We start from the raw sequence: 20,595 nt of genomic DNA, 5'->3' as shown, positions 1-20,595 counted from the left end.
GCAATTGATTTAATGAGCTTGTTTTTGCTTCGGCCACGGTTCATTCGCTTGACAGATGTTTATTAAAATTAAGTATTGAATTAGTTAGTTGGGTTAAGATGTGGCGTTTCGTTGGAAATATTTTTACACGATTTCGAGTAATTCGACTCGAGTGAACACAAGACTGCCATCCAGCAGATTGTATTAAAAAACTTGAAGTCAAATCATTTTTTATATGTTAAAAACTTGATATAACGTATGTATAGATATAATGCAAACAGATGCAATTCACTAGCATTGAAGAGATTAATTAACTGACCTCCAATTAAATTGACGCGAACAGCAGTTAGTATTCCAAGGAAAAGAACGCAAAACGATTTTACCTTCAGATAAAAAAAGAAAAAAATAAACGAAGCGTTAATACAGTACGTAACCGATCAAGGAAATGCAACCGCGGTTTCGTACGCGCGTCGCAGACAAGGGCATCGAGCGCGACGAAAGTAAGCACTTTCACGTCCCGAATTCATCTCCCGGAGTGAAGTCTCATTTACTTGGGAATCCCTTTCACCCGTCGCGATTTCTGCTCTTCCTCTCGAAATCCAGCGTAATTTTCACGCTACGCGCGCGCGCGCGCAAGCAATAGCAATACCAACCCCCCAGTCAAACATTTGTTCTAATTAGTCCACCGTGGTATTTTCAATTCGCTCGTTCGATCATCGAAGCGCGAGTAATTAGATCAGCCCACGCTCCTCGTCCCTTTTTCAACTTTTCCCGAACAGAGCCCACACTCGGACAACGCTCTTTGACGCGATTCTAATGGCGTCTCTCCTCTCTTTTCGCTCCATCGCACCGTGTCTTCTTTCCTCGTTTGTAATCGTACGCACTCGAGGAGAGACAAATGGAAACGAGGCGACGATAGATCGATTCGAAGCCGGAGGATTTGAATTCGTGGCCATTACTCTACAAATTTTTTTACATCTTCACAATTCGTGTATTTTGATGATCAGCGAAAGAGATCGCTTTATTTAAGATTTGAAGGGATGTTTTAAGTCAATTTAGATGAGTAATAAATTCACGTTAGTAAAGTGGTTTCAAGCTACACTTGAATTCGAGTTGCACAAAGTCGATTAATCTAAGCTTAACTGGCCTCATGATGGTTAAAGCTAAGCGCTAGATAATTATAGACGTAATTTACCTCGGGAAATCTATTTAAGAAATGGATTTTATCTAATCGTGTGTCCTTCCGAGGGTTTAGCATCATTTTTAGTTGCTCGCGTAGTTCTCGATCGATCGGTGGTCGCTGAACGGCATAAACAGAGCGAGAAGAAATTATCATTCTAGCATAAGGCTTCGCACTAGCGTGGATCGACTACTACTTCGGTGGTCCGTGTATTTTAAGCGTCGCTTATAATTACGACGAGCTTAGTCGCGTCCCCGATTTTTCGTTTCGCTCACGTTGGAACCTTTCGCGAAAATTCTGCCCTTCGATTGCTGTTAGTCCTGACAAAAATTCAATGTGCAGTACCTTTTAGAACGCAAAAGTCTTGAATCACGTATCGAGTGAGTGGTTTCTCATTTTACAAACGAATCTGATTTGGTATTTACCCAATTTCATTTTTCAAATTTTATAGAACAGAAGTATTTGATTTTAACGTGTATAGTAATATTTAAATATAGGGAATATTTTTTTTTGTATAATCCGAATGTTCTCGAAAAGACTATCGAATAATTTTCTAAAAAATTATTTAGGACAATCTGGATTCTTCCATCGTGGATTTTCAGGATTTTGTTTTCGATAATTTAAAAGCATTTGGTTTTCGACAAAATTTGGGTAAAACCTACAAATTCATTTTCCTATCTATGCATATAATAACTATAATTACTAGTTTATAATAAACTCAAGAACATAAATGGGCTAACATTCTCGTACAGCAGTAAAGTTTCCCACAAACTATACAAATTATTTGCTAACGGTTCATTTTGTCGTAACGCCAATGACACGTTGACGAAATCTTAGTCTGTTCGAACGGCGAGTGCCACAAACCTACAAACCCTGAAACGAGCTCTTTCCAACACGGCCGCGGTACAATTTCTATATGATAAAACAGCGTCGATCGATTCGCACGTCCCGTTTCTAAATCGGATCCCATTTAGTTGGGCCGCATAACGTCTGCTTGGTTCGTTCTCACCGTTTCGGGCGACACACGCTTGCTAGATACCCCTCGTGAATGAACAGCGGAAACCGTTCTTCGGATACGTTGGGCGTTACCAGCCAGCAAGTAGCTTGAAAACCCTTCCGACTTCCTCGTCGCCGCTCTTTCAACCCTTTATCCGCGCATCCGCATCGAGGATGGCTCCAGGTTCAGGGAACATTCATTCCTGCTCCATATTTCGTCTCTTTCCCCCGCGCTGTCCGCCTCACCGACGCCCTTTACGTTGTGGCGCGTCGCCAACTTCTTCGTCCTCTTTTTCGAACCCCCTACTCCCCACCCCCGAACCCCTTCTCCGCGCTACTCGTTTGTTACCCTCGTTTCTTTCTTTTTTCTTTTCGTTCTTCTCCCACTTCTTCCTCCTCCTCGCACGCCTTCCACCCCGTCGATACGATTACGTAAACGAAGACACGTACCCGTACGCCGGTTTTCGGAGGAGCTTATTTTGCATTCGCCGCTGGTACCAGCTGCGAAAAGGATTATCAGTTCCATTCCAGCGAAAGGAAGACGCTATACGCCCGATGTGTAATGTGGGACGCGCGCGTGAGCATCGAAAACTCGGTTGGCCATGTGCGAGCCACTAATCTTTACAGCCTATACAAGAAGATATATTCGCAAGGAGCTACGTTCACGAGATACTCGAGTAGTTCTACGTAAATTATGCAAAGAACCACACGCTTGCGCTAGACAAATTTTACATTAACAGCTACACAATTGCGGACCACAGAAATCCTAAATTCCTCATTCATAGAATTGTAACCGTTAGCAGATAATAATCGTCGTAGAGATGTTAAGAACAAATTACCGTACCGATCGATGCCTCGACTTAAGATGTCGCTTCGAACTCGAATCGAGTCCCCTTCGTCTCCGTAGATGTTCCTCAAAGAAGCCAGCAATAGTTCCGCGACGACCACGCCCCGTTCGTATCTTTAGACATCATCCAGACTACGGAAAGTGCTAACCGCTATGCGTCTAAGAATTGCCAGTAAAACTGTGATCCGCACCGCTCCACCCATGGTCTGATCGCAAAGCGCGCATCGTCTTGTAGCAGCCCCATTTTCATTCCTGCCAGAAGTGGCGGCAACGATCGCGCTGGAGGGGGTAGCGTCGGTAGCGGATTCTCGAGGAAAGGAACAAGAAAAGCCGGGAATTCGACCTACGGGACTGCGGGTCGATAACCCTACGCGTTTTCTGTCAGCAGTGACTGTTAGGGAGAAAAGGGGGAGAGGCAATTTTTCTGTCTAAAGTAATTCGAGTTTTTCGCGATCTATGGGGAACAAGGGATGAAATATTAAGGTGGTTTTCCTTTGGTATATTCGAGTTTCGAAATTTCTTTCGTTTATTTCTTTATTGACATTTTTAATACACAGATATCCCTCGATATGTATATTACCATTAAATTTCGTAATATAATACGTAATTAAGAAATTATCACGTTTATCAAATTTTACCTTTAATATCTTTAACTTTCACTTTTCTAAATTGAAGGAATTTTATGTTGTTTTTCTAAAGCCAAAATTTTACAACAGCCATCTTATTTTCAATGTTTCCTTAGTTAATCCTTGGAACGAAATGTACAAATTTGTATGAATCTTGAGTTTTGAATTGCACGGTTTTGAATAGCACGGAACCAATGTTATTCGAGGGATACCTGTACAGTCGCCGGTTTTCTGTTCATAAGCCTTGAATATGTATTCGTTAGTGTCTGCTCGGAGCTTTAATGCAGTGTTTAAATGTGTCGATAAAAGAAACGTTTTCATTGTCGGAGAACTTTTCATTATAACAATTGCGCTCGTACAATTGTCGGCAAAAGGAACGTTCTGTGTCTGTTTTCCAATATTTTTAAGGTCTTTTTTAAGATATACTTCAGTGGCGCTGATATTTAATTGGCATATTATTGTATATTATGAATGAAAGTGTAAAAATATCATATTTATACTGTAGAAAAGAAGAAGAATTATTTAAAGCTGTTAAATGGACTTTTCACACCGTTTTTAAAATATAATATAATATTTAAATTTTCTTAATAACGCGAAAATAATATTTTATGATTTCTTGATGGCACTTGTTGAATGTGCGTACACATATAATATGTTGTTAAATCGAGACAATTTTTTGGAAGACATTCCATGCAAAAATAATACGAAGTACGGTTACATTCACGGGATTCTTGGATCGCAATTATGTTAAAAGTTTGTAGCGGTGGAAAAAAATTACGAGTGGATGCTTTCAGAGTTTTTTAGATTGAGAATTAACGGGTGATGGTAAGTGGAATTTTTCCCCCCCTAGCCGTTTTTAATTAGATGGCTACGAACACGAATGTATTTCTCTATGCAATCGTTCGAGTACGTAATTGAAAAAACGCAACGTTTCAGAGTTCCCCCTACAAACTAGTTACATATGTTCAAGTATCTATTTTACGATCTACCATTGTTTGGTAAAGAAATACTGGATAATCGGCTTAAATTTTGGTACACAAAGCCAGAACAAATACCAGGCGGAACAAACATATGTCGAGGAAATTAAATCTCTAATCTAATCTCTCGACGACAGTTAAAGTCTACGAATTTGGGAACGATAAAACTCCAAATTTCAGAGAATTTTATCAAATCGATGATTCCATTGTTTCTCGATAAATATCCGAGCAAACTTTTCGCGTATCAAAGTAGAGTGTCGAACCACGAACTAAAGAATCCGCAATATAGTATTTGAAATAACGAGGAACAGCGCACACGGAAAGAAGGAATAGCAGGGAATTCAGCGCGCGGGACATTCGAAAAATTGACACTCGTGTATCCCCTGCGGAGCTGGCTGTGTCCGTGCTCGAATTCAAAGGGCTAAACGGTCGATCCTCGACAGAGGCGCCGCTTATTCGTCGCTGGTGAATAATTTTGCCGGTGGATCCCCGGTTTAGGCAGCGGAATCGACGATTCCGAGTGTCCCACCGCTGACATCCACCAAGCCACTACAATACCCGGGGCCCGGTCTCGGTTTTCTGTTTCGCTCGACATCTGATCTCTCTCTGTTCCTCGGGCATGGCGTGGTATTGATCGACGAACACCGGCAGTCGAGCAGCTCGAACTCCGTGTTGGACTTCTCTGTACACACGTACGCGAGGAACCGCGTACGTGTGCCACGTTCTGATATACCTGTGCCGCGGTATAGTTATGCAGTCGCGTGGAATTAACTGTGAAATGCGTAGCGTTATCTTTTCCCGGTATATACCTACACGTCTACCACTTTTACGATGTCGCTAGCATGTGCAAATGAACGAAATGGAAAGAAAACCATTATTAGAATAATTTCGTTACATATTTCTCTATCAGTAACTTTTATTTGAGAAAAAAATAACTTTCGTAATAATTCACTTTATAGTGTTAGTCGACTGTCTCTCGTTTATTCCTTACGTCATTGCACACCATAATACGAGGAATTGTGCTTGATGCAAATTATTCCATTCGCTTATCTCTCATTTAATGATTAAGTAGGCTCTGTGTCCGTAGAAAAGTACTCTGTCAAGAAATTACCGCGACAGTGGCAATCCACGTTGGTCAGTCTTTCGTCTCCAATGTTTCCTATTATCCTAAGTTTTCAGAGAACCGAACGAATTTAAGGTTACATCGAAAAGCGTAACCACCATCGGTTATATTATCCTATAATTTCCGAAATTATATACACTGGCTCTCCGGCTCCTCTGCGTATCAGCGAAATTTCGCTTCTGCTACCAACGACCCAGTTTGCATACCGAAGATTAACCCTCTTTTCCATTATAGTCGCTCACTACGGACATCCTCCGTATAATGGAAGACAATTTCCAGCAGACTTGACTCGTCTCTGTACAAACGATCTGCATATACACAACATTCGCTTTTAATATTGCACCTCCTCGCGGAAACAAAATTCCAAGACTAAAGGTATGAAAGAACTATTAAAATCCGTTTTAGCGTCGTGAACTGAAACTTCAAACGCCGCATCGGTGACGATCTTCTCTCTTTTATCCCGCGCAAAGAACTTCACGTCGACCGCGATCGCGTCACGGGACGCGCGGACCAAAGAGCGTTTTTTAATGAGCGCGAAGACACTCACGGCTCGATCACGAAACAACCGGGCCCGTTGCTTTTGCATTGCACGAAAATGAAGCGAGCGATTAACGGAGCGCGTCACGCGAATACTTCAGCTGCGCCGTCATCGTTCGTAAACGCATCATTTAAATAAACCAGCCGTCACACTTCGACTTTAATCCATTCAACGAGCTAAGAGCGTAATCTTATGGTTCCGCGGTGCACACATTCGCGCGTACAGTCGACACACTGAATTAATTCACGTGCTTATCGGGAGATTATCGTCGGACGTTTAACAGCGAAAAAAACACGCGATTTGTTCATTTCTCTCGGTTTGTACCAACAACCGTTATTGTGTTTCGTTAATTATTTTGTAATTTGATTGTTCGGATAAATTGTATCTGGTTTCATATATTCAGGCAATTAGCCACGCTTTAAAATCTGCTTGGGAATTTGTCGCTTGTTTCGAATCACAGAGCTGCAATTTAAAAAGTATTTTTACAATTACTTTGTCAAGTGTATGTTGTTATTAATATATTACAGTTATAAATGTATGAACTGATTGGAGATAAAGTGGATTGAAATATTAATTCATATGAAATTTTAAGTTGGATTGCTATTATTAGGTTTCCGATACCCTTGAATATTTCATGTTACACAATCTGGTATGATACGTTTGCAATTGACACATTTAGTTTATATTTAGAAAAAAGCAAAGGTTGGAAAATTTATAGTAACCCTATTCGATGAGGTATAATGTGCGATGCACACCTTAATGATCAGAGGGTGCGCTAAGCGGGACTAATAAATATAATCGTAATAGCGTGTCGCATAGAAGTGATTTATAGTGAAAAAATGTAAAACGAAATTATTTTTACTTTAAAACGGCGCAGATTACTTCGTTTTAACCCTTATAAATTCACAAGATCTAGTCTGAGAACATAAATCGCAACCAGATAAACCCACGCTGCAATCATCAAAGTGACCACAATAATCCAGTGTCTTCGAAACGTTCCCCAGCGCGGAACGCTTTTTAAGTCCGAAAATTTGTTAGAAACACTAGTGCAAATTCCAGTTTTGAATCATAACAAATGATAACACAGATGTATTAGGTAAACAAAATAAAAATTGCTTTCAAATTTTAATGATAAAGGACAGTGTTTTGTTTGTCCTCTATGTCGCTCTCGTAGTTTTTCGTGAAATAGTGATCGTTTGCGGAACACAGCAGTTTGGAAAACTGTGATCTAACAACAATCTGACCGAACCTAACCTAGTCTAACTTAAATCTACAGAATCTACCCTCCAAACACACATATTTACCGTACGTATCACAAGTTCGAAAAAGCCACGTTACAACCATCTCGAACTCTCCTCTGTATATTAAAACTTGGTCATTTGGCTCGAACAATCGTTGGAGTTTTGGTACTCTCGCAGAGAAGAGGGTCGACGATTCGCCAGTTCCCCGTCCGTTCAGCAATGAAACTTCTGGCGTTTCTATGAATACGCTCGGTCGTCCTTCGACGGTGTTGCGGAACTGACGGGCCAACGTTTCCGGCTTTTATTTGCGAAACGCGCGCCGCTCGGACCGTGCCAGCGGGCATTTATCTCGGGGCCGCGTTAATCCGCGACGAGAACGTGCCGCGGCGCAAATCGATTCGCGTACACGGCACCTGCAGCACAGGCTCGGTTGCACGCGCTGGCTTCTGCTCGACCCGTGAAAGGAATCCGGAGAAAGGTCTGCCGGTGCAACGCGCGCACGATTGCCTCGACGTGTACCTACGTATCTCTTGGAATTTAGAGAGAGTGCTGATCCCTGTTCCTCGTAACTGTTCTTGCCGTTTGGCAATTATTGTTGCGTCGTTGTTGCGATCGAGGTCACTGGCCAGATACCCACGGCGTTGTTCAACTTTTCCTGCTGATTTCCGTTGTCGATTCCTGGCTTGTCGCGTCTCTTGTTCTCGCGTTAACGACGGTACCTCGCGTTGCTACATTATGATTGTGTCTCGCAAACTTTATTCGCTATTGTGTTCGACATTTACATATGTATGGGTAAAACTGGTTGCCTGCGACAGGTAGCAAGATCCTCGATTACATACATGCGTAATAATCCTTGGTTCTCGCAGCGCCTATTTATTTCAGCTAAAATCAGTTGCAAAACGTATAGCCGAAAGCGTCGAAGGACAAGGAAACGAGATATAAAATTTGAAGGCTTTCGCGTGCTGCAATTTGTGCAGCTAGAGTTGACGCTATAACCGTTAGCAAGCCTTCCGTGTGCAGGCCATGTTTAGAAAGATAATTATCCCAAGGTTTCACCAGCATTGTTGCGCTATGTGGCTGCAAACAAGATTCACCGTGAATTGTCTTTTTACGCGAGCCTAACATTAGAAACTGACTCTGCCACAACTGGAAGGGATCGGAATTATCCTCACGCGCAGCGCGTCCGTTTTACTCAAGACGGTTAATCGCGATATTCGTATTCGTCGCTGCTCCTGAAAAGATAATTCGCGTTAATTCGCTTCCCTTGCCTAGGTCTCGCGTCCCTCCCTCGGGGAACAGTCTTATCCGAGATACAGGGCGAAAACTGGGTCGATCCTACCGTTATCCAAAAGCACCGGGTCGTCGAAGAACGGCGAGGGTTGCCTCGACAAAGGGACGCGCGTCTTTTGAACGGCTTCCAACGTGTCGAGCTAGGGTGTGCCGTTATCTTGCTAGCCGATTGTTCAGAAAGTAGGATGAAACTTCGAAGCTGGCGGACACGTTCTCGTCGCAGGCCTTCGAAAAGCTTTAAAATCCAAGTACACGTCGTTGATCGGGAATTTGAGAACGAAGTTTCTCTCGTTGCAATCATTACATTGGACTGTTTAGAGGTTGGTGTACCGGAAGTTGTGTTAGATCACACTTTCTCGTCGCGCGGACTATACTCCTGGTTTCTTCTTTAAGCTTTACGTTTTTCAGGTGACACATCCCGTGCCATGTCATCCGTATTTTCTATCTATGACGTAATGTTAATAACACCACGTGCAAATGAAAGACTTCTATTAACGAAACAAGTTGTTTAAAATGAGCAAACAAAATTTCTACTTTGTCCTCCAGGGAAACATTCATGAAATTCTCTTATCTTGGCACGCAATGTTTTAATTACCTTTAAAGTTGCACCAATGATCCATTATTTTGAGATTAAGTCGAAGGGGATTAGAACAGCGCGCGCGAACAGGTCAGCCCATTCTGTTCCCGATTCCGCGATGTCAGCGGCGCCATTTACCGAAACAATATCCAGGGCATTACCCAGGAAACATCGCACAGCTTACCTCCTGAACTAGGTAAAGTAGGTTGAAAGCATCTATGTAAGTGGATTCTGAACAGGGCACGGCCGCGTATTTACAACATTCGTAGCTGCACGATTGCATCGTATATAACGAAAGATCGTGCAATAGGGGGAATGTGGCGTGTGTCATGCGGGAAAGAAAAAGATGGGAAGATGAACGAAGGACGCGAAAGGAAGCGAGAGGGACAGAGAGAGAGGGAGAGAGAGATGCAGAGGGTGATCAGAGAAAGTAAATGAGATGGAGAACGGGATAGAGAGTGGGGGTATAGGGTGTACGGTGTACACATGTGAACGTGGCGAGTGTGAATATCGCGTATAGAGCAGTCGGGAAACTCGAAGGCCGGACGGGAATCCGACGTGATGTGTGGGCGCTCTTCGGCTTTCATGCCCACGTGCGATTACAGCTAGCGTCGCCACGTGCAGTGTCGCATATACTAAGGGCGCGCAACGCCGTCGTTGATCTCGCGCCGCGATACGATTCAGGGATACTTTTCAATCCCTCATTGACTTTATTACCGCGCATTTACGTATCTATTACTCGAGGAACCAAGTATACGAGTCTACTTGCGTCCGTAATTTTTTACTGGTCGTGAGTTGCTTCTCAAATTTAATGGAATGTTACAAGTAACGTAGGATTATGTATGTAGGGATTTTACGTGGGTAGCTGGTGCATGATTCCGTAAAGTACCCCCTATTAAGGCCAGCGCAAGTTAATGGAACATTTCGTCGGCTATTTTCTTTTTCACTCGATTTAATTCAATATTATAAATTGACTGGAAATAATTGCTGATGTATCGTTGATTTGTGACGAAACGTTCAGCCTTAATGGATCGAGATGAAATATTGGTTCGCTCTGTTTTTCATTCAGTGAAGATAAAGAGAAATGGTTTGCCGAAGAATTTTATGGAATTTCATGGATCTTATTGTCTTTCGCGTTAATTTTCAGTCGCATTCATTTCTGCGATTTCATTTATCGTTGCGATTAAATCGAGAAGAATTGCAGTTTCCATTGCGCTTGCATGCAAATTATATTTTAATAACGATGAATAATAAAATTCTGCTTTGAATATTCATAAAAAATGGCATGTTAGCACCAAGTCGCGAATATTATTATTAAATTTCCATTGATTAGGTTCTTCTACCTATCTCAGGAAAAACAAATCAATCTTTGGAGAATGACAGTGATCGAACATTCTATAATTATGTTCTTATTTTCAATGTTTTCTTAATTAATCTTTGGAAATGTACAGATTTGTATCGATCTCAAGTTAAGCACGGAACCAATTAAGAAATTCGAAGGCGGATAATTTTGTATATCAATCTGGATAGTTCAGTTTAATAGTCCTAATATCGTTCTTTCAAACTTATTGAAATTAGAAAAAAAGTAAATATTCAAAAGTAACCAATCTTCTATTTCTGTGTTCATTGATAAAACAAAAGTAAATTATGTAATTAGAAGCGGCTTCAGTCTTGTATCTAACGTCGACGCGTGTAATAAGTCCGAGGCTGTGTCGATACATCCCTGGCTAGGTTTGATTTTTCTTCAGTCGACGCTTCTGCGACCTTACACGGCACGCGTTGAAGAATATTGCGCAGCGATCGGGGACCGTAGATACTCGCAAATAGAAAGCTGATATTTACCGTAATTACTGAGCCGTCGTTGCTAAATAGTAAATGCGGATACGGGTGAACAAGAGGTCTTTGTATGCGTAACATTTGCATCGAAACGATGAATAAAATGTGCGTCCATGGTACTTGTTACCAAAACATTTTATTGTACACCAAAGATTCCAATGTTTTTTCGCGAGTTTAGTTCCATCGGCTTCTACGATATTTTGCATTTCGCCTCCGAGGCAAAGGATGTGTATGAAATGTTGTTGCCGCGATGAGGGAGTCTAATTAACTCGAACGGTGTATTTATATTTGCGGTTGAAAAACTGTGAACTCGCTTGGAAACTCGCGACTGGTGGAAAAGCGCGAATGTGTTTTTCCGCCTCCTTTTAGTTTTCCTCCTTTGATCCGTGCCGCTCCGTTTAACGAACGAAATGTAAAGCAAACACGAAAGTCTGTTAACTCGCGCGCAGCGTCGAAATCTAATTTGTTTTCCTCCATAGAAGTAAATAACGTGGATTAGACATAGAATCGGGTGTATATTTTCGGACGTATTTGAAGTAAACGAGAAATCCGTGAAACTTAATTTTGTGAAGATTCTCGAGATTAACTTTGCGAACTTCCCTCCATTCTCTCAATTTCGTACAATATTTCTCTTACGATGAAACTTCAGTTTCAACCGTTTCGTTTGTCTAGCGAAACAAATTGCTTTTATCGTTTACAAAACAAGTCGATTTAACTCTCAATCAATTATCTTACATATATTAAATATTAATATGCTACAATATTAACAAATCTCAGAGTATTATAAATTATCACATAATTATTTCAATGCATTCCACTGTTAACATATTACTCGGAAAAAAATTATGTATCAATAAAATAAAAGGCAATATTTTTCATACTAGTCAACAGTTTGAAAAAAGGGTTTCATATATGAGTGGTACTGGAACGAAGGGTTAATTGACCCACATAACTTCCTCCGAAATCCCAGTGAAATGCGGGCAAATAAAAGTCTAACCGGGAAATGAGCTCGAAGGAAGTGTTCGTTGAACTTCCGTCGGTGCGAGCCGTAATTTCGTCAGGCTATTTGCTCGTTACTCTCCACTCCGCTTCCAAGAAATCATTTCGCCCCGCAAAATGGACCACTTTGACTCAAACGAATACTTTCGTATTAAAAGCTTGGTAAAATTAGCTATACGCATTTTGGCTATGCGCGTTTTACGGAAATTCGTGCAGATTTCCTTTAAGTAGAAGGAGGTGATAAGAACTTGACATTCCAACGAAAGCAATTGACTTACGTACCTTCAATAGTTTCTCGTATCGCGAGAAAGAGTAGATTTCGTGGAACTGTGTAATGTTTTCTCTTTGTCTATCAATCCACGTGACACGAAAAGGGGTCCTTTCATATTCGTTCTGCACGAACCAAGTAACAGCCGGAACTTGTACGACAGGCTGCTATCAAAGGGAAATATTGTTATCGGTGGAAAAGGAGATTTTTCTGTTGCTTCCAATAAAAGTGTGATTTATTACAGTCACTGTAGATTGTTCGCATCGAGTATTCGACGAAACGTACTTTTGAGTTATTTATTTTTTTATCGAATAAAGTATTTTTTTAAGGAACACAAAATTGAACATTTAAATTTGTTTAATCGTTGTATACGTATACATGTAAGAAATATATGCACATTTTTTATATTGTACGCGTTGGATTTGTGACAGTTTGATTCTTAAAGCGACCTTTTCGCTACCAACCAAGTGCAGTTCACGCAAACAATAATAAAGAGTAGCGATAAAATAGTTTTAAGAATTAGCGAAAAACTAAGAATTAGTGATAAGGGACTTAAAGTATTTGTCTTCTTCCTTCGCTAGCAAGATGCACGATTCATCTCTAAGCTTCCTCCTTTCTTAAATAAAGCCTTCAATTTGAATAGCCCACTTGACCAACTCAAAGCTGGCATTTTATTCGACTTGGAAAATATCTTTCCAAGCTTCAAGCACGAAATTACTGTTCATTCCACTGTTCCTCGATTTGAAGTACATTTTAAAAAGATAGCCGCTGTCCGACGAAGACCTCCCAGTCGCTCGAAATTCATGTTCGCACAAGTGAAGTTACTCCAATTCAATTGACTCCTCTGATCTCAACTCGCATTCTTGACCCGAGCGGGATGACTCCTTCGTTCGCACTTAAATCGAGTGGTCGAGTGTTTCTGGACCATTGGTTTCGCGTTACTCAGAGTCAAGTGGTGAAACGAACTTAACCAATGCAAAACGAGGCTTTTCGCGCGTTGGAAGCTCGCGCACAGCCGTGTCAGATAGGAATTCATCGTGGTAAAATAATTTCCTTTGGTGTAAAAAAAGTGTGGGACGCGGTTCGCGAATCGACTTGAAAGGCCTCGATAGCATCAGCGGCCTATCGATTTGCCACGATCGAGTGGCGAAGCGAATTTAGAGCACGATGGCGCGCAGCATCCTTGGGTCGCGATACGTATCCGGTGCATTACCGGGCGGGTGCGACTCTGCCGCGGTGCATCGGGGACGCAGATGCACTTTGACGCAAGAACCATCGTGGCGGGGTCTTTGCCCGGCTAATGGCGGATGTGGAGAACGTCTTTAACCGCGGCTTTCCCCCAATTTGCGTCAATTGACGACACGGATATACCGCGACGAAGAAGAAAGAACAGAAAAAGGGAGGAGAATGAAGCTCCCACGGAGAACGTTCAGGCATGCTCAACCGTCGCTGTTCCACACCCTTCTTCGAAACTGTTTAGATTACTCGATTGTATACATATACTTTTTTACATCCTTTACAAGAAGCTCTACAAAACATAGTTGTAATTAGGTTAATTAACCAATAAATTTAAATTTTAGTTCATTTTATTTGGAAAAGTGCTCACTTTTTTGTCAGAATATCTATCATATAATTGCTATTGTAATAATTTAAGCAAATGCTCATTAATTGTGCTACGATCTCTACTAAGTTTTCTCGTTTCTTAAAAGAGATCTCCAAAATTGCTATTCTTCCTTATCATCCTACAAATCGCGCCACATTTTTCTCACGGTTGTAAGAAAAAGTACAATTCAAGCGTCGTAAAGTTAAATTTTCGATCGTTTTACCGTCCGCAACGAGCAACGTCGATTGCGTAACGTGTCAGCGTTGCGCTCGAAGCGAGCCGCGTGGTTGAGCCCGTTGTTCGCGGACGCGGAAACGCTCCGGGCCCCCTTTCCGCCAATAAGCTTCCGTCAGCGTTCAGAAACGACGCGTTACAACGTGAAACTATGACATTTTACCGTGCCTCGGGATCACTCGCGTGGTAACTGCAACGGTGCAATGGATGCGCGATGCTTTTCACGCGACTGGAACGAACAGTGTCTTTCAAACGACTAAAACAGGCGTTAACTGTCGTTCGACGTTAAACTTGTTCGACGCCTGTACGGATCTGTTTTTCAGTAACAACAAATTTGTTTATTTTCTTCATTCCCAACACAAGAAAATTAACATTAAAACACATTTGAAATATAACGGGTATACTCGTGGTTAATAGCGAATGTTGGGCGTTAAATATCTACTAACGGTGGTCTCGAGATAAGTCAGAATCAAAGCATCGAGAAGTACGAAATGTCTGCCTTTTTTATCACGATTGAAATTCTTCTCAATTCTACGGTTTTAATTTGAAAAAGAAAGAGAAACAGAGTTATCGTATTTCAAATGACACGGACAACAAACAGCAGTTCGCAGGAGCAGGTAAAACTATACGGGAGACTTAAATTCCCTTTTTAAAGCGGCACGAATTATCGTCACGTTCGATCGCGTGCCAGAGTCTTGACTAATTAATGCGCTGGCTTTCGTTGCAAAATATCAGGTGGGCGTGATACGCACGTCCCTTCGACGTTTCCTAACGCAGCAGTCGTTGTTAGAATATGGCGATCATGTGCGGTTTTTCATCGCGTGGCATGCATCGTTAATAGAGCCACGGCTAGAAACGGACGTGTTGTCGCGACGCGGGAAATCAAATCTGATTAGGAGGACAGAGGGGCTGCGGTTCAAAATCGACCTCATCGACCGACGCACCCTGTCGAAAGACCCCCCTTCCGTTCGTGGAAATGCGTTTCCGCCCTCCTTGTCGGACTCGCCTTGACCCTCTTTCTCGAGAGCGATGCACGGATTTCCTTCTGTTTACGTGGAATTTTCAATTTTCGCGTTCTTCAATGACGTTGATTCATCGTTCACTCTACAGATTAGTCAGCGTACACTGCTACGTGCAAATAATAAACATTAACACTAAGGCAACAAATTAAATGGTCAGTATTGAAATCTATTTTCGATAAGTATTTTGTTACCAAAATGGTCAGTTTAGATTAGGTTAGTTATTTAAATTGATAAACGTAAAACGTAAATTAATAAATTGTAAGTTGAAAAATAATTACGTTCTTGAAGAATTGGTACTTGTTTAGATGCCAACGAGTGTTTCACATGTTTGTTAATATTCGTTCTATAAGTACGTCGCGTTATTTTTCCACGTTAAACGAAACTTCTAAACATCGTCGGAGGCGATCGTCGGGAAATTAGAACATCGATTGAACGTGGTCGCTATAAATATGGCGGATCGCGTAGAAAATGGTCCAGTTGACGATCACTGAAAGGGGTTTTCACCCGGTTCGTTAGCTCGGCGAAGTTTCAGACTGGAAATAACTTTTTGCCATTCTCGCAAGTCTCGCGGTTCTCATGGGCGCGCGCGCGCGCGCGCGCGTGGCACATGGCGGACCGTTGTTGGAACGTTAATAACCAAAGGAAGACACGACGCGCGTAGGCCAGCCAACACGTTCCACTCTCTATCCTTTGTTTTTCGACGGGATTAGGTCCCGTTACCGTCTCTTTGTATGCCGTATGGAAATCTTACGCGAGCCTTCGCATAATCTCATCGTTATACATTTCTATGCGCGCGCAGGACAATGCTATCGTGGAATGGCGCGTCTCTTTTAATCGTTACTTTCGATAGAGCACGGTTCAAATTGTTTAAACGGCGTCAAATTGCAACACACTTTTAACAGTTTCAGCTCTGGTTCTATTTTTATTTTTGCGGTAATTTTAAATCTGAAAGACAAAATTGTGCAAGGTGTCATCACATCGTGTACAATCACGCTCGTGGGTTCCAAAATGTATATATCTATTTTGTTTTTTATTAATAACCGTTTTTCCAATCGAACATTTGAAATATTATTTTTATTAAAAGTCAAATTCTCTGTCTTGTTTTCTTTAGTAATGTATTAAACGCACGATTCACGACAATTTATATATCCTGCATATTTGTTTTATGAACGAAAGCTTTACTTTTAACGAACATAATGAGAGATTGAAATTTCATTCGAAAAACTGTTGATATCAAAGCTAATGCCTTGCAAACTATTTGCAGATAGAAAAAATTCGGCCTATAGAGGGTTAATTATTTTTCCGTCGTTTCTTCTTAATCTGAGCGCTCGCAAAAGTAACGAGATACAAGTAAGTACGAGATACAATATATAGAATGGCGCTTTAATTATCACGTTTCAATAGCTCGGTAAGAATTCATGAAATACGACGAGACACTCGTAACGGCAATGACCAGAGTTAATACACAACCGTAATCGTGTGTGGTATCGATCGTAGAAAGACGGTCGTCGAATGACCGGAGAGAACTTCAATCGAGCCGAGGTTAAAGACCATGATCGACTTCAAAAGGGTTGTTAGCCTGTTTGACGCGTCAATAGCCGCAGAAATGATAAAAGATCGTATCGTGGAACCAGTATCCCAGGTCTGTATAAACTCTACCGATGATAACTCAACGTAAACGTATTTGTTATCACATCTGTGAACCAATTACAGATTATTATATTCATTAAAATTATTCATTATTTTATTCATTTAAATATTAAATATTCAATTTTCTGTCTTGCAAGGAAATGTTTAAGGAAATGCAATCATGCTGGTATTCCTCTTATTATATCACTTTAAAAAATTAGATTTATAATTAAAATGATGAATTCTGCTTATATTATTTCTAGTTGACGTTTGCTAATAGTTATAAATAATAAATAATATTATCTTTATTTCTTCAAGCTCTTAACTACTTGTTTTAGTAATTAGAAAAAATTTACTTGATTAATTAAGAAAAAAGCAAAATGATGTTAGTAGGATTCTAGTTTGAATATTACGACCTCGAGGTTTCACTGTGTTGTTCGCGTACCTTTTTGGTGAGAAAAGATCGTTTTCCGCTTTTGATTGGCCGATTCGCGAGAACGTAGTGACCTAGACACCAGAGTGAGCGACGGCGTATAGCGAAGTAAGACTGTTTTCGCAGCTGTATCGCGAGTGAAAACAAATCTTGATTACTCGAGGCGAGCTATGCGTTCCAACGTAAACGAGCCACTAAATTTGGACGCCCTGCAAGGATAGACTTCCGTTCTCCGAACTTGCCGTTCGTAATTTACAACCACAAATATTATCGCATTTCCATATTTAAGATCAACTGGATTTCTTTAATTGCAATGCCAGTCGCGTTTCGTTTTATTGAAACTTTAAAATCCGACTCCGTCTATTTCTCAAGCGCGAACGATAGAAGGAACAAATTATCAATTACAAATTACAAAATCGAGTAAAATTTAACTTAGTAAAAGTAACATTTAAAAGATAAAAGAAAAATGCACCCCCGCAGAGCGCTTATAAGTTTCGTCTGTGATATTTCGAGGAACACCGAGGAACGCGAAGTGCCGTCGTTACCCTCCAACATTTCAATTATCCCCTTCAACTTGCCACAATCTTCGTAACAATCGAAATCACGAGCCAGCAAACTCAGCCATCCTAAAAATTGCCCGACTTTCATGTGCTTCCCACGCATGGGAGGGATCGAGATTTTCAGATCTACCTTTCGTTCGGCCTTCGCTGGCAGGTATCCGGCGTTGCCCCCATCGCGGAGGCACGCCCCCGCGTTTTCCCCGTGGAAATCGATCGATCGTTCTCCGCGACGGTCCATCTCGCCCCCGCACGCAACCTCCGTGACATTGGAGAACGCTTTTAAACGGTTTTTAACCGGACGAGAAGCGATCGCATACTTCGTACGGTGCGTTGCGCGACACTGATTTCCAATTCCAACGACGGAGCTGTTTTATACTTTAAACTTCGTGTGCAAATCGTGTGCAGATGTTCGATGTTGGTCTCGACGTTGGTAATATGCATGTTGGAGTATACTCGTTGATCGATATCGTGAATCTTGAACATGGTATGATGAGCGATTATGAAACTATTTGCGCTAACGTGCCTGTTCATTTTATGTAGTTATATACTCTGCGAGGGTTTGTTGGTTAAGACTACACAGCGGTCTAGTGGAAACTTATTTTATTGATTACACGTTAGTTTCAGTGATATTCGAGCCAACGCGATATAAATGGCAATTTAATATTATTTCAAAACATTTAAAATAAAATTATAGTTTATTTAAAAATGTTTTAATCTCTTGGAATGGTCTGCAACGTTGTTATGCATGGGTGGCATTAAAAATGAAGTGGTGCAGCAGAATCACTGGGCCACGAAAGTACCTCGCATTAAATAGAATTATGCAACACCGACAAAAGCACGATCGCGCGTTTACATGGAGTCCCGGTAATATAATAGAATCGCTGGATATTCGACGGGCGAAATCTAAGAACATAACGGGTTATTTCAGCTGATTACGCTTCCGTCTATAATAGTAAATCGCAGGGGAGGAACCTCTCGATGGTACGGCGATCAGGCTGCACGAAACGCGAATTGCGTAACGTGGAAGTCGTAACCAGCGTCGCGAGGTTCTCACGTTTGATGTATGGGCACGTTTAATGGAGCTATTTTGCCAAGAATAATTGAATAAATTACTGGGAATAATTGCAACGACGTTCTATGTAAATTTTCCGGCTCGTATCGTTGCGCGATACGCGTTCAGAGTTAAGCCACCACGGATTCGAATAAATATTAATTTCCATTTCCCGTTTCCTCTTTTTTTTTTAAATAACTCGTTTCTATGAATGGCTACGATTAATTGCTGATTAGAAAGATTTCATCAGTTTGATCAAATTTTCTTAAAGGATCGATCGTGTCGGTGCGTTTAATTGATAAAAGAAATTATTGGCGTTTGTTACAGCCGCCGGAGAACGAGCTGCAGAAAGTGGGTGAACGGGTGCCCAGCGAGCACGAGCTTCGAGTGCAGCGGTCTCTGCAAAGACTGAACGTCCCGGATTGGTACAAGAACTCTCCCGCGGCTCGCGATGGCTTCCGGTTAAAGAGGCACTCCGATGCGTCGCAGCACGGAGGATGGCGTGCTCTCGGCTCGAAAACCACTTCCCTCTCGTCCCTTTCGTCGTCTTCTAATAGACAGCCGACTACAGGTAGGCACTCTCTCTCTCTCTCTCTCTCTCTCTCTCTCTCTCTCTAACTTTATTTGCGCTACTCTTACTCTTACCGTCGTTACTTTCTTTTATTCAAATTAGAAACAAGTATTAGTGTGTAAATCCTGTGAAACTAGACGGAAAAAGATAGGAGTCACTCACTATAGCCGTCTGTTCGGAACGGTTTGCAATAAAGCAACGCAATATCGAGCGAACTCGATGAAAATGCCCAGCAAAGTCCGAAATTAGCGCGTAGCGAGAGCTGAGTGTCGGCCAATTTCATTTATCCGCGTCCCACCGCCTCGCCCTCCCTCATCCGCTAACCGCTTCTCCCTTTCTCTCTCTTTCTCACGATTTCGCTCTTTCATTCAATCGGTCATTCATAGCCTCGCTCTCTCGCTCACTTTCTCGCGCTCTCTCTCGGTGCACACACGCGCAATCTCGCCTACCTCGTTTACCCTCTCAGACTCTCGCTGTTCCGTCGACGCAGCCTCGCGAATATACTCTCCGGCGAGTAACGGCTAATAGGAAGCGCCTAATAAATTTAGCGTAGCAGATTAACTCGATTAATTCAGCCCTGTCGAGTGTAATCGTCTGCCAGCCGTGGAGTCCTGTTGGCTCACCGCGACGGGAGGGTTCGCCATTCTGGGGTGGCTCGGGGTACGTTCGAGGACGCTCCTCTAACGAGAGAACGCGATCCGTTAAGGGTTGCCTCTAATTATCAGATTTAAAGGGCTATACGCCCCGCTGCCGTGGATTCCTGGCCGAATGCCTGTCTGAAAAGGGCAGAGTTCGCCGAGGCACCCTTTTTAAACGGTGTCTGGTCACGATCCGCGTTTCTCTCTGATTTTTTGACCCTTTAAACCAAATCGTGTTATTCAAATCATGTTCCACGGGACCCTAGGCGTCCACAGAATATCCTAATATAATAGAGGAATATTAAAACGTTTTTCTTCATATTTACTACCTAGATTTTGAATATTCTATCGTTCGTTACAAAATTGGAAGATCCCTG

The 20,595-nt window shown here is 41.8% G+C and overlaps 1 protein-coding gene across 11 annotated transcripts in view; it reads left to right on the top strand.

Annotated features, from left to right (window-relative positions):
- Positions 1-20,595, top strand: part of LOC143426257 (uncharacterized) — a 99,722-nt gene that overhangs the window by 58,285 nt on the left and 20,842 nt on the right. For all 11 annotated transcript variants that reach the window (XM_076899555.1, XM_076899554.1, XM_076899553.1 and 8 more), the window contains exon 7: positions 19,337-19,580. In XM_076899555.1, coding sequence (XP_076755670.1) covers positions 19,337-19,580 — 244 coding nt within the window. The remainder of the gene's footprint in view (positions 1-19,336; positions 19,581-20,595) is intronic.

Source organism: Xylocopa sonorina, chromosome 8 (assembly GCF_050948175.1).
Source record: "Xylocopa sonorina isolate GNS202 chromosome 8, iyXylSono1_principal, whole genome shotgun sequence".
NCBI classification, from domain to species: Eukaryota; Metazoa; Arthropoda; class Insecta; order Hymenoptera; family Apidae; genus Xylocopa; species Xylocopa sonorina.
The sequence above is the reverse complement of the archived record's forward strand: the minus strand, read 5'-3'. Positions and strand labels throughout refer to the sequence as shown.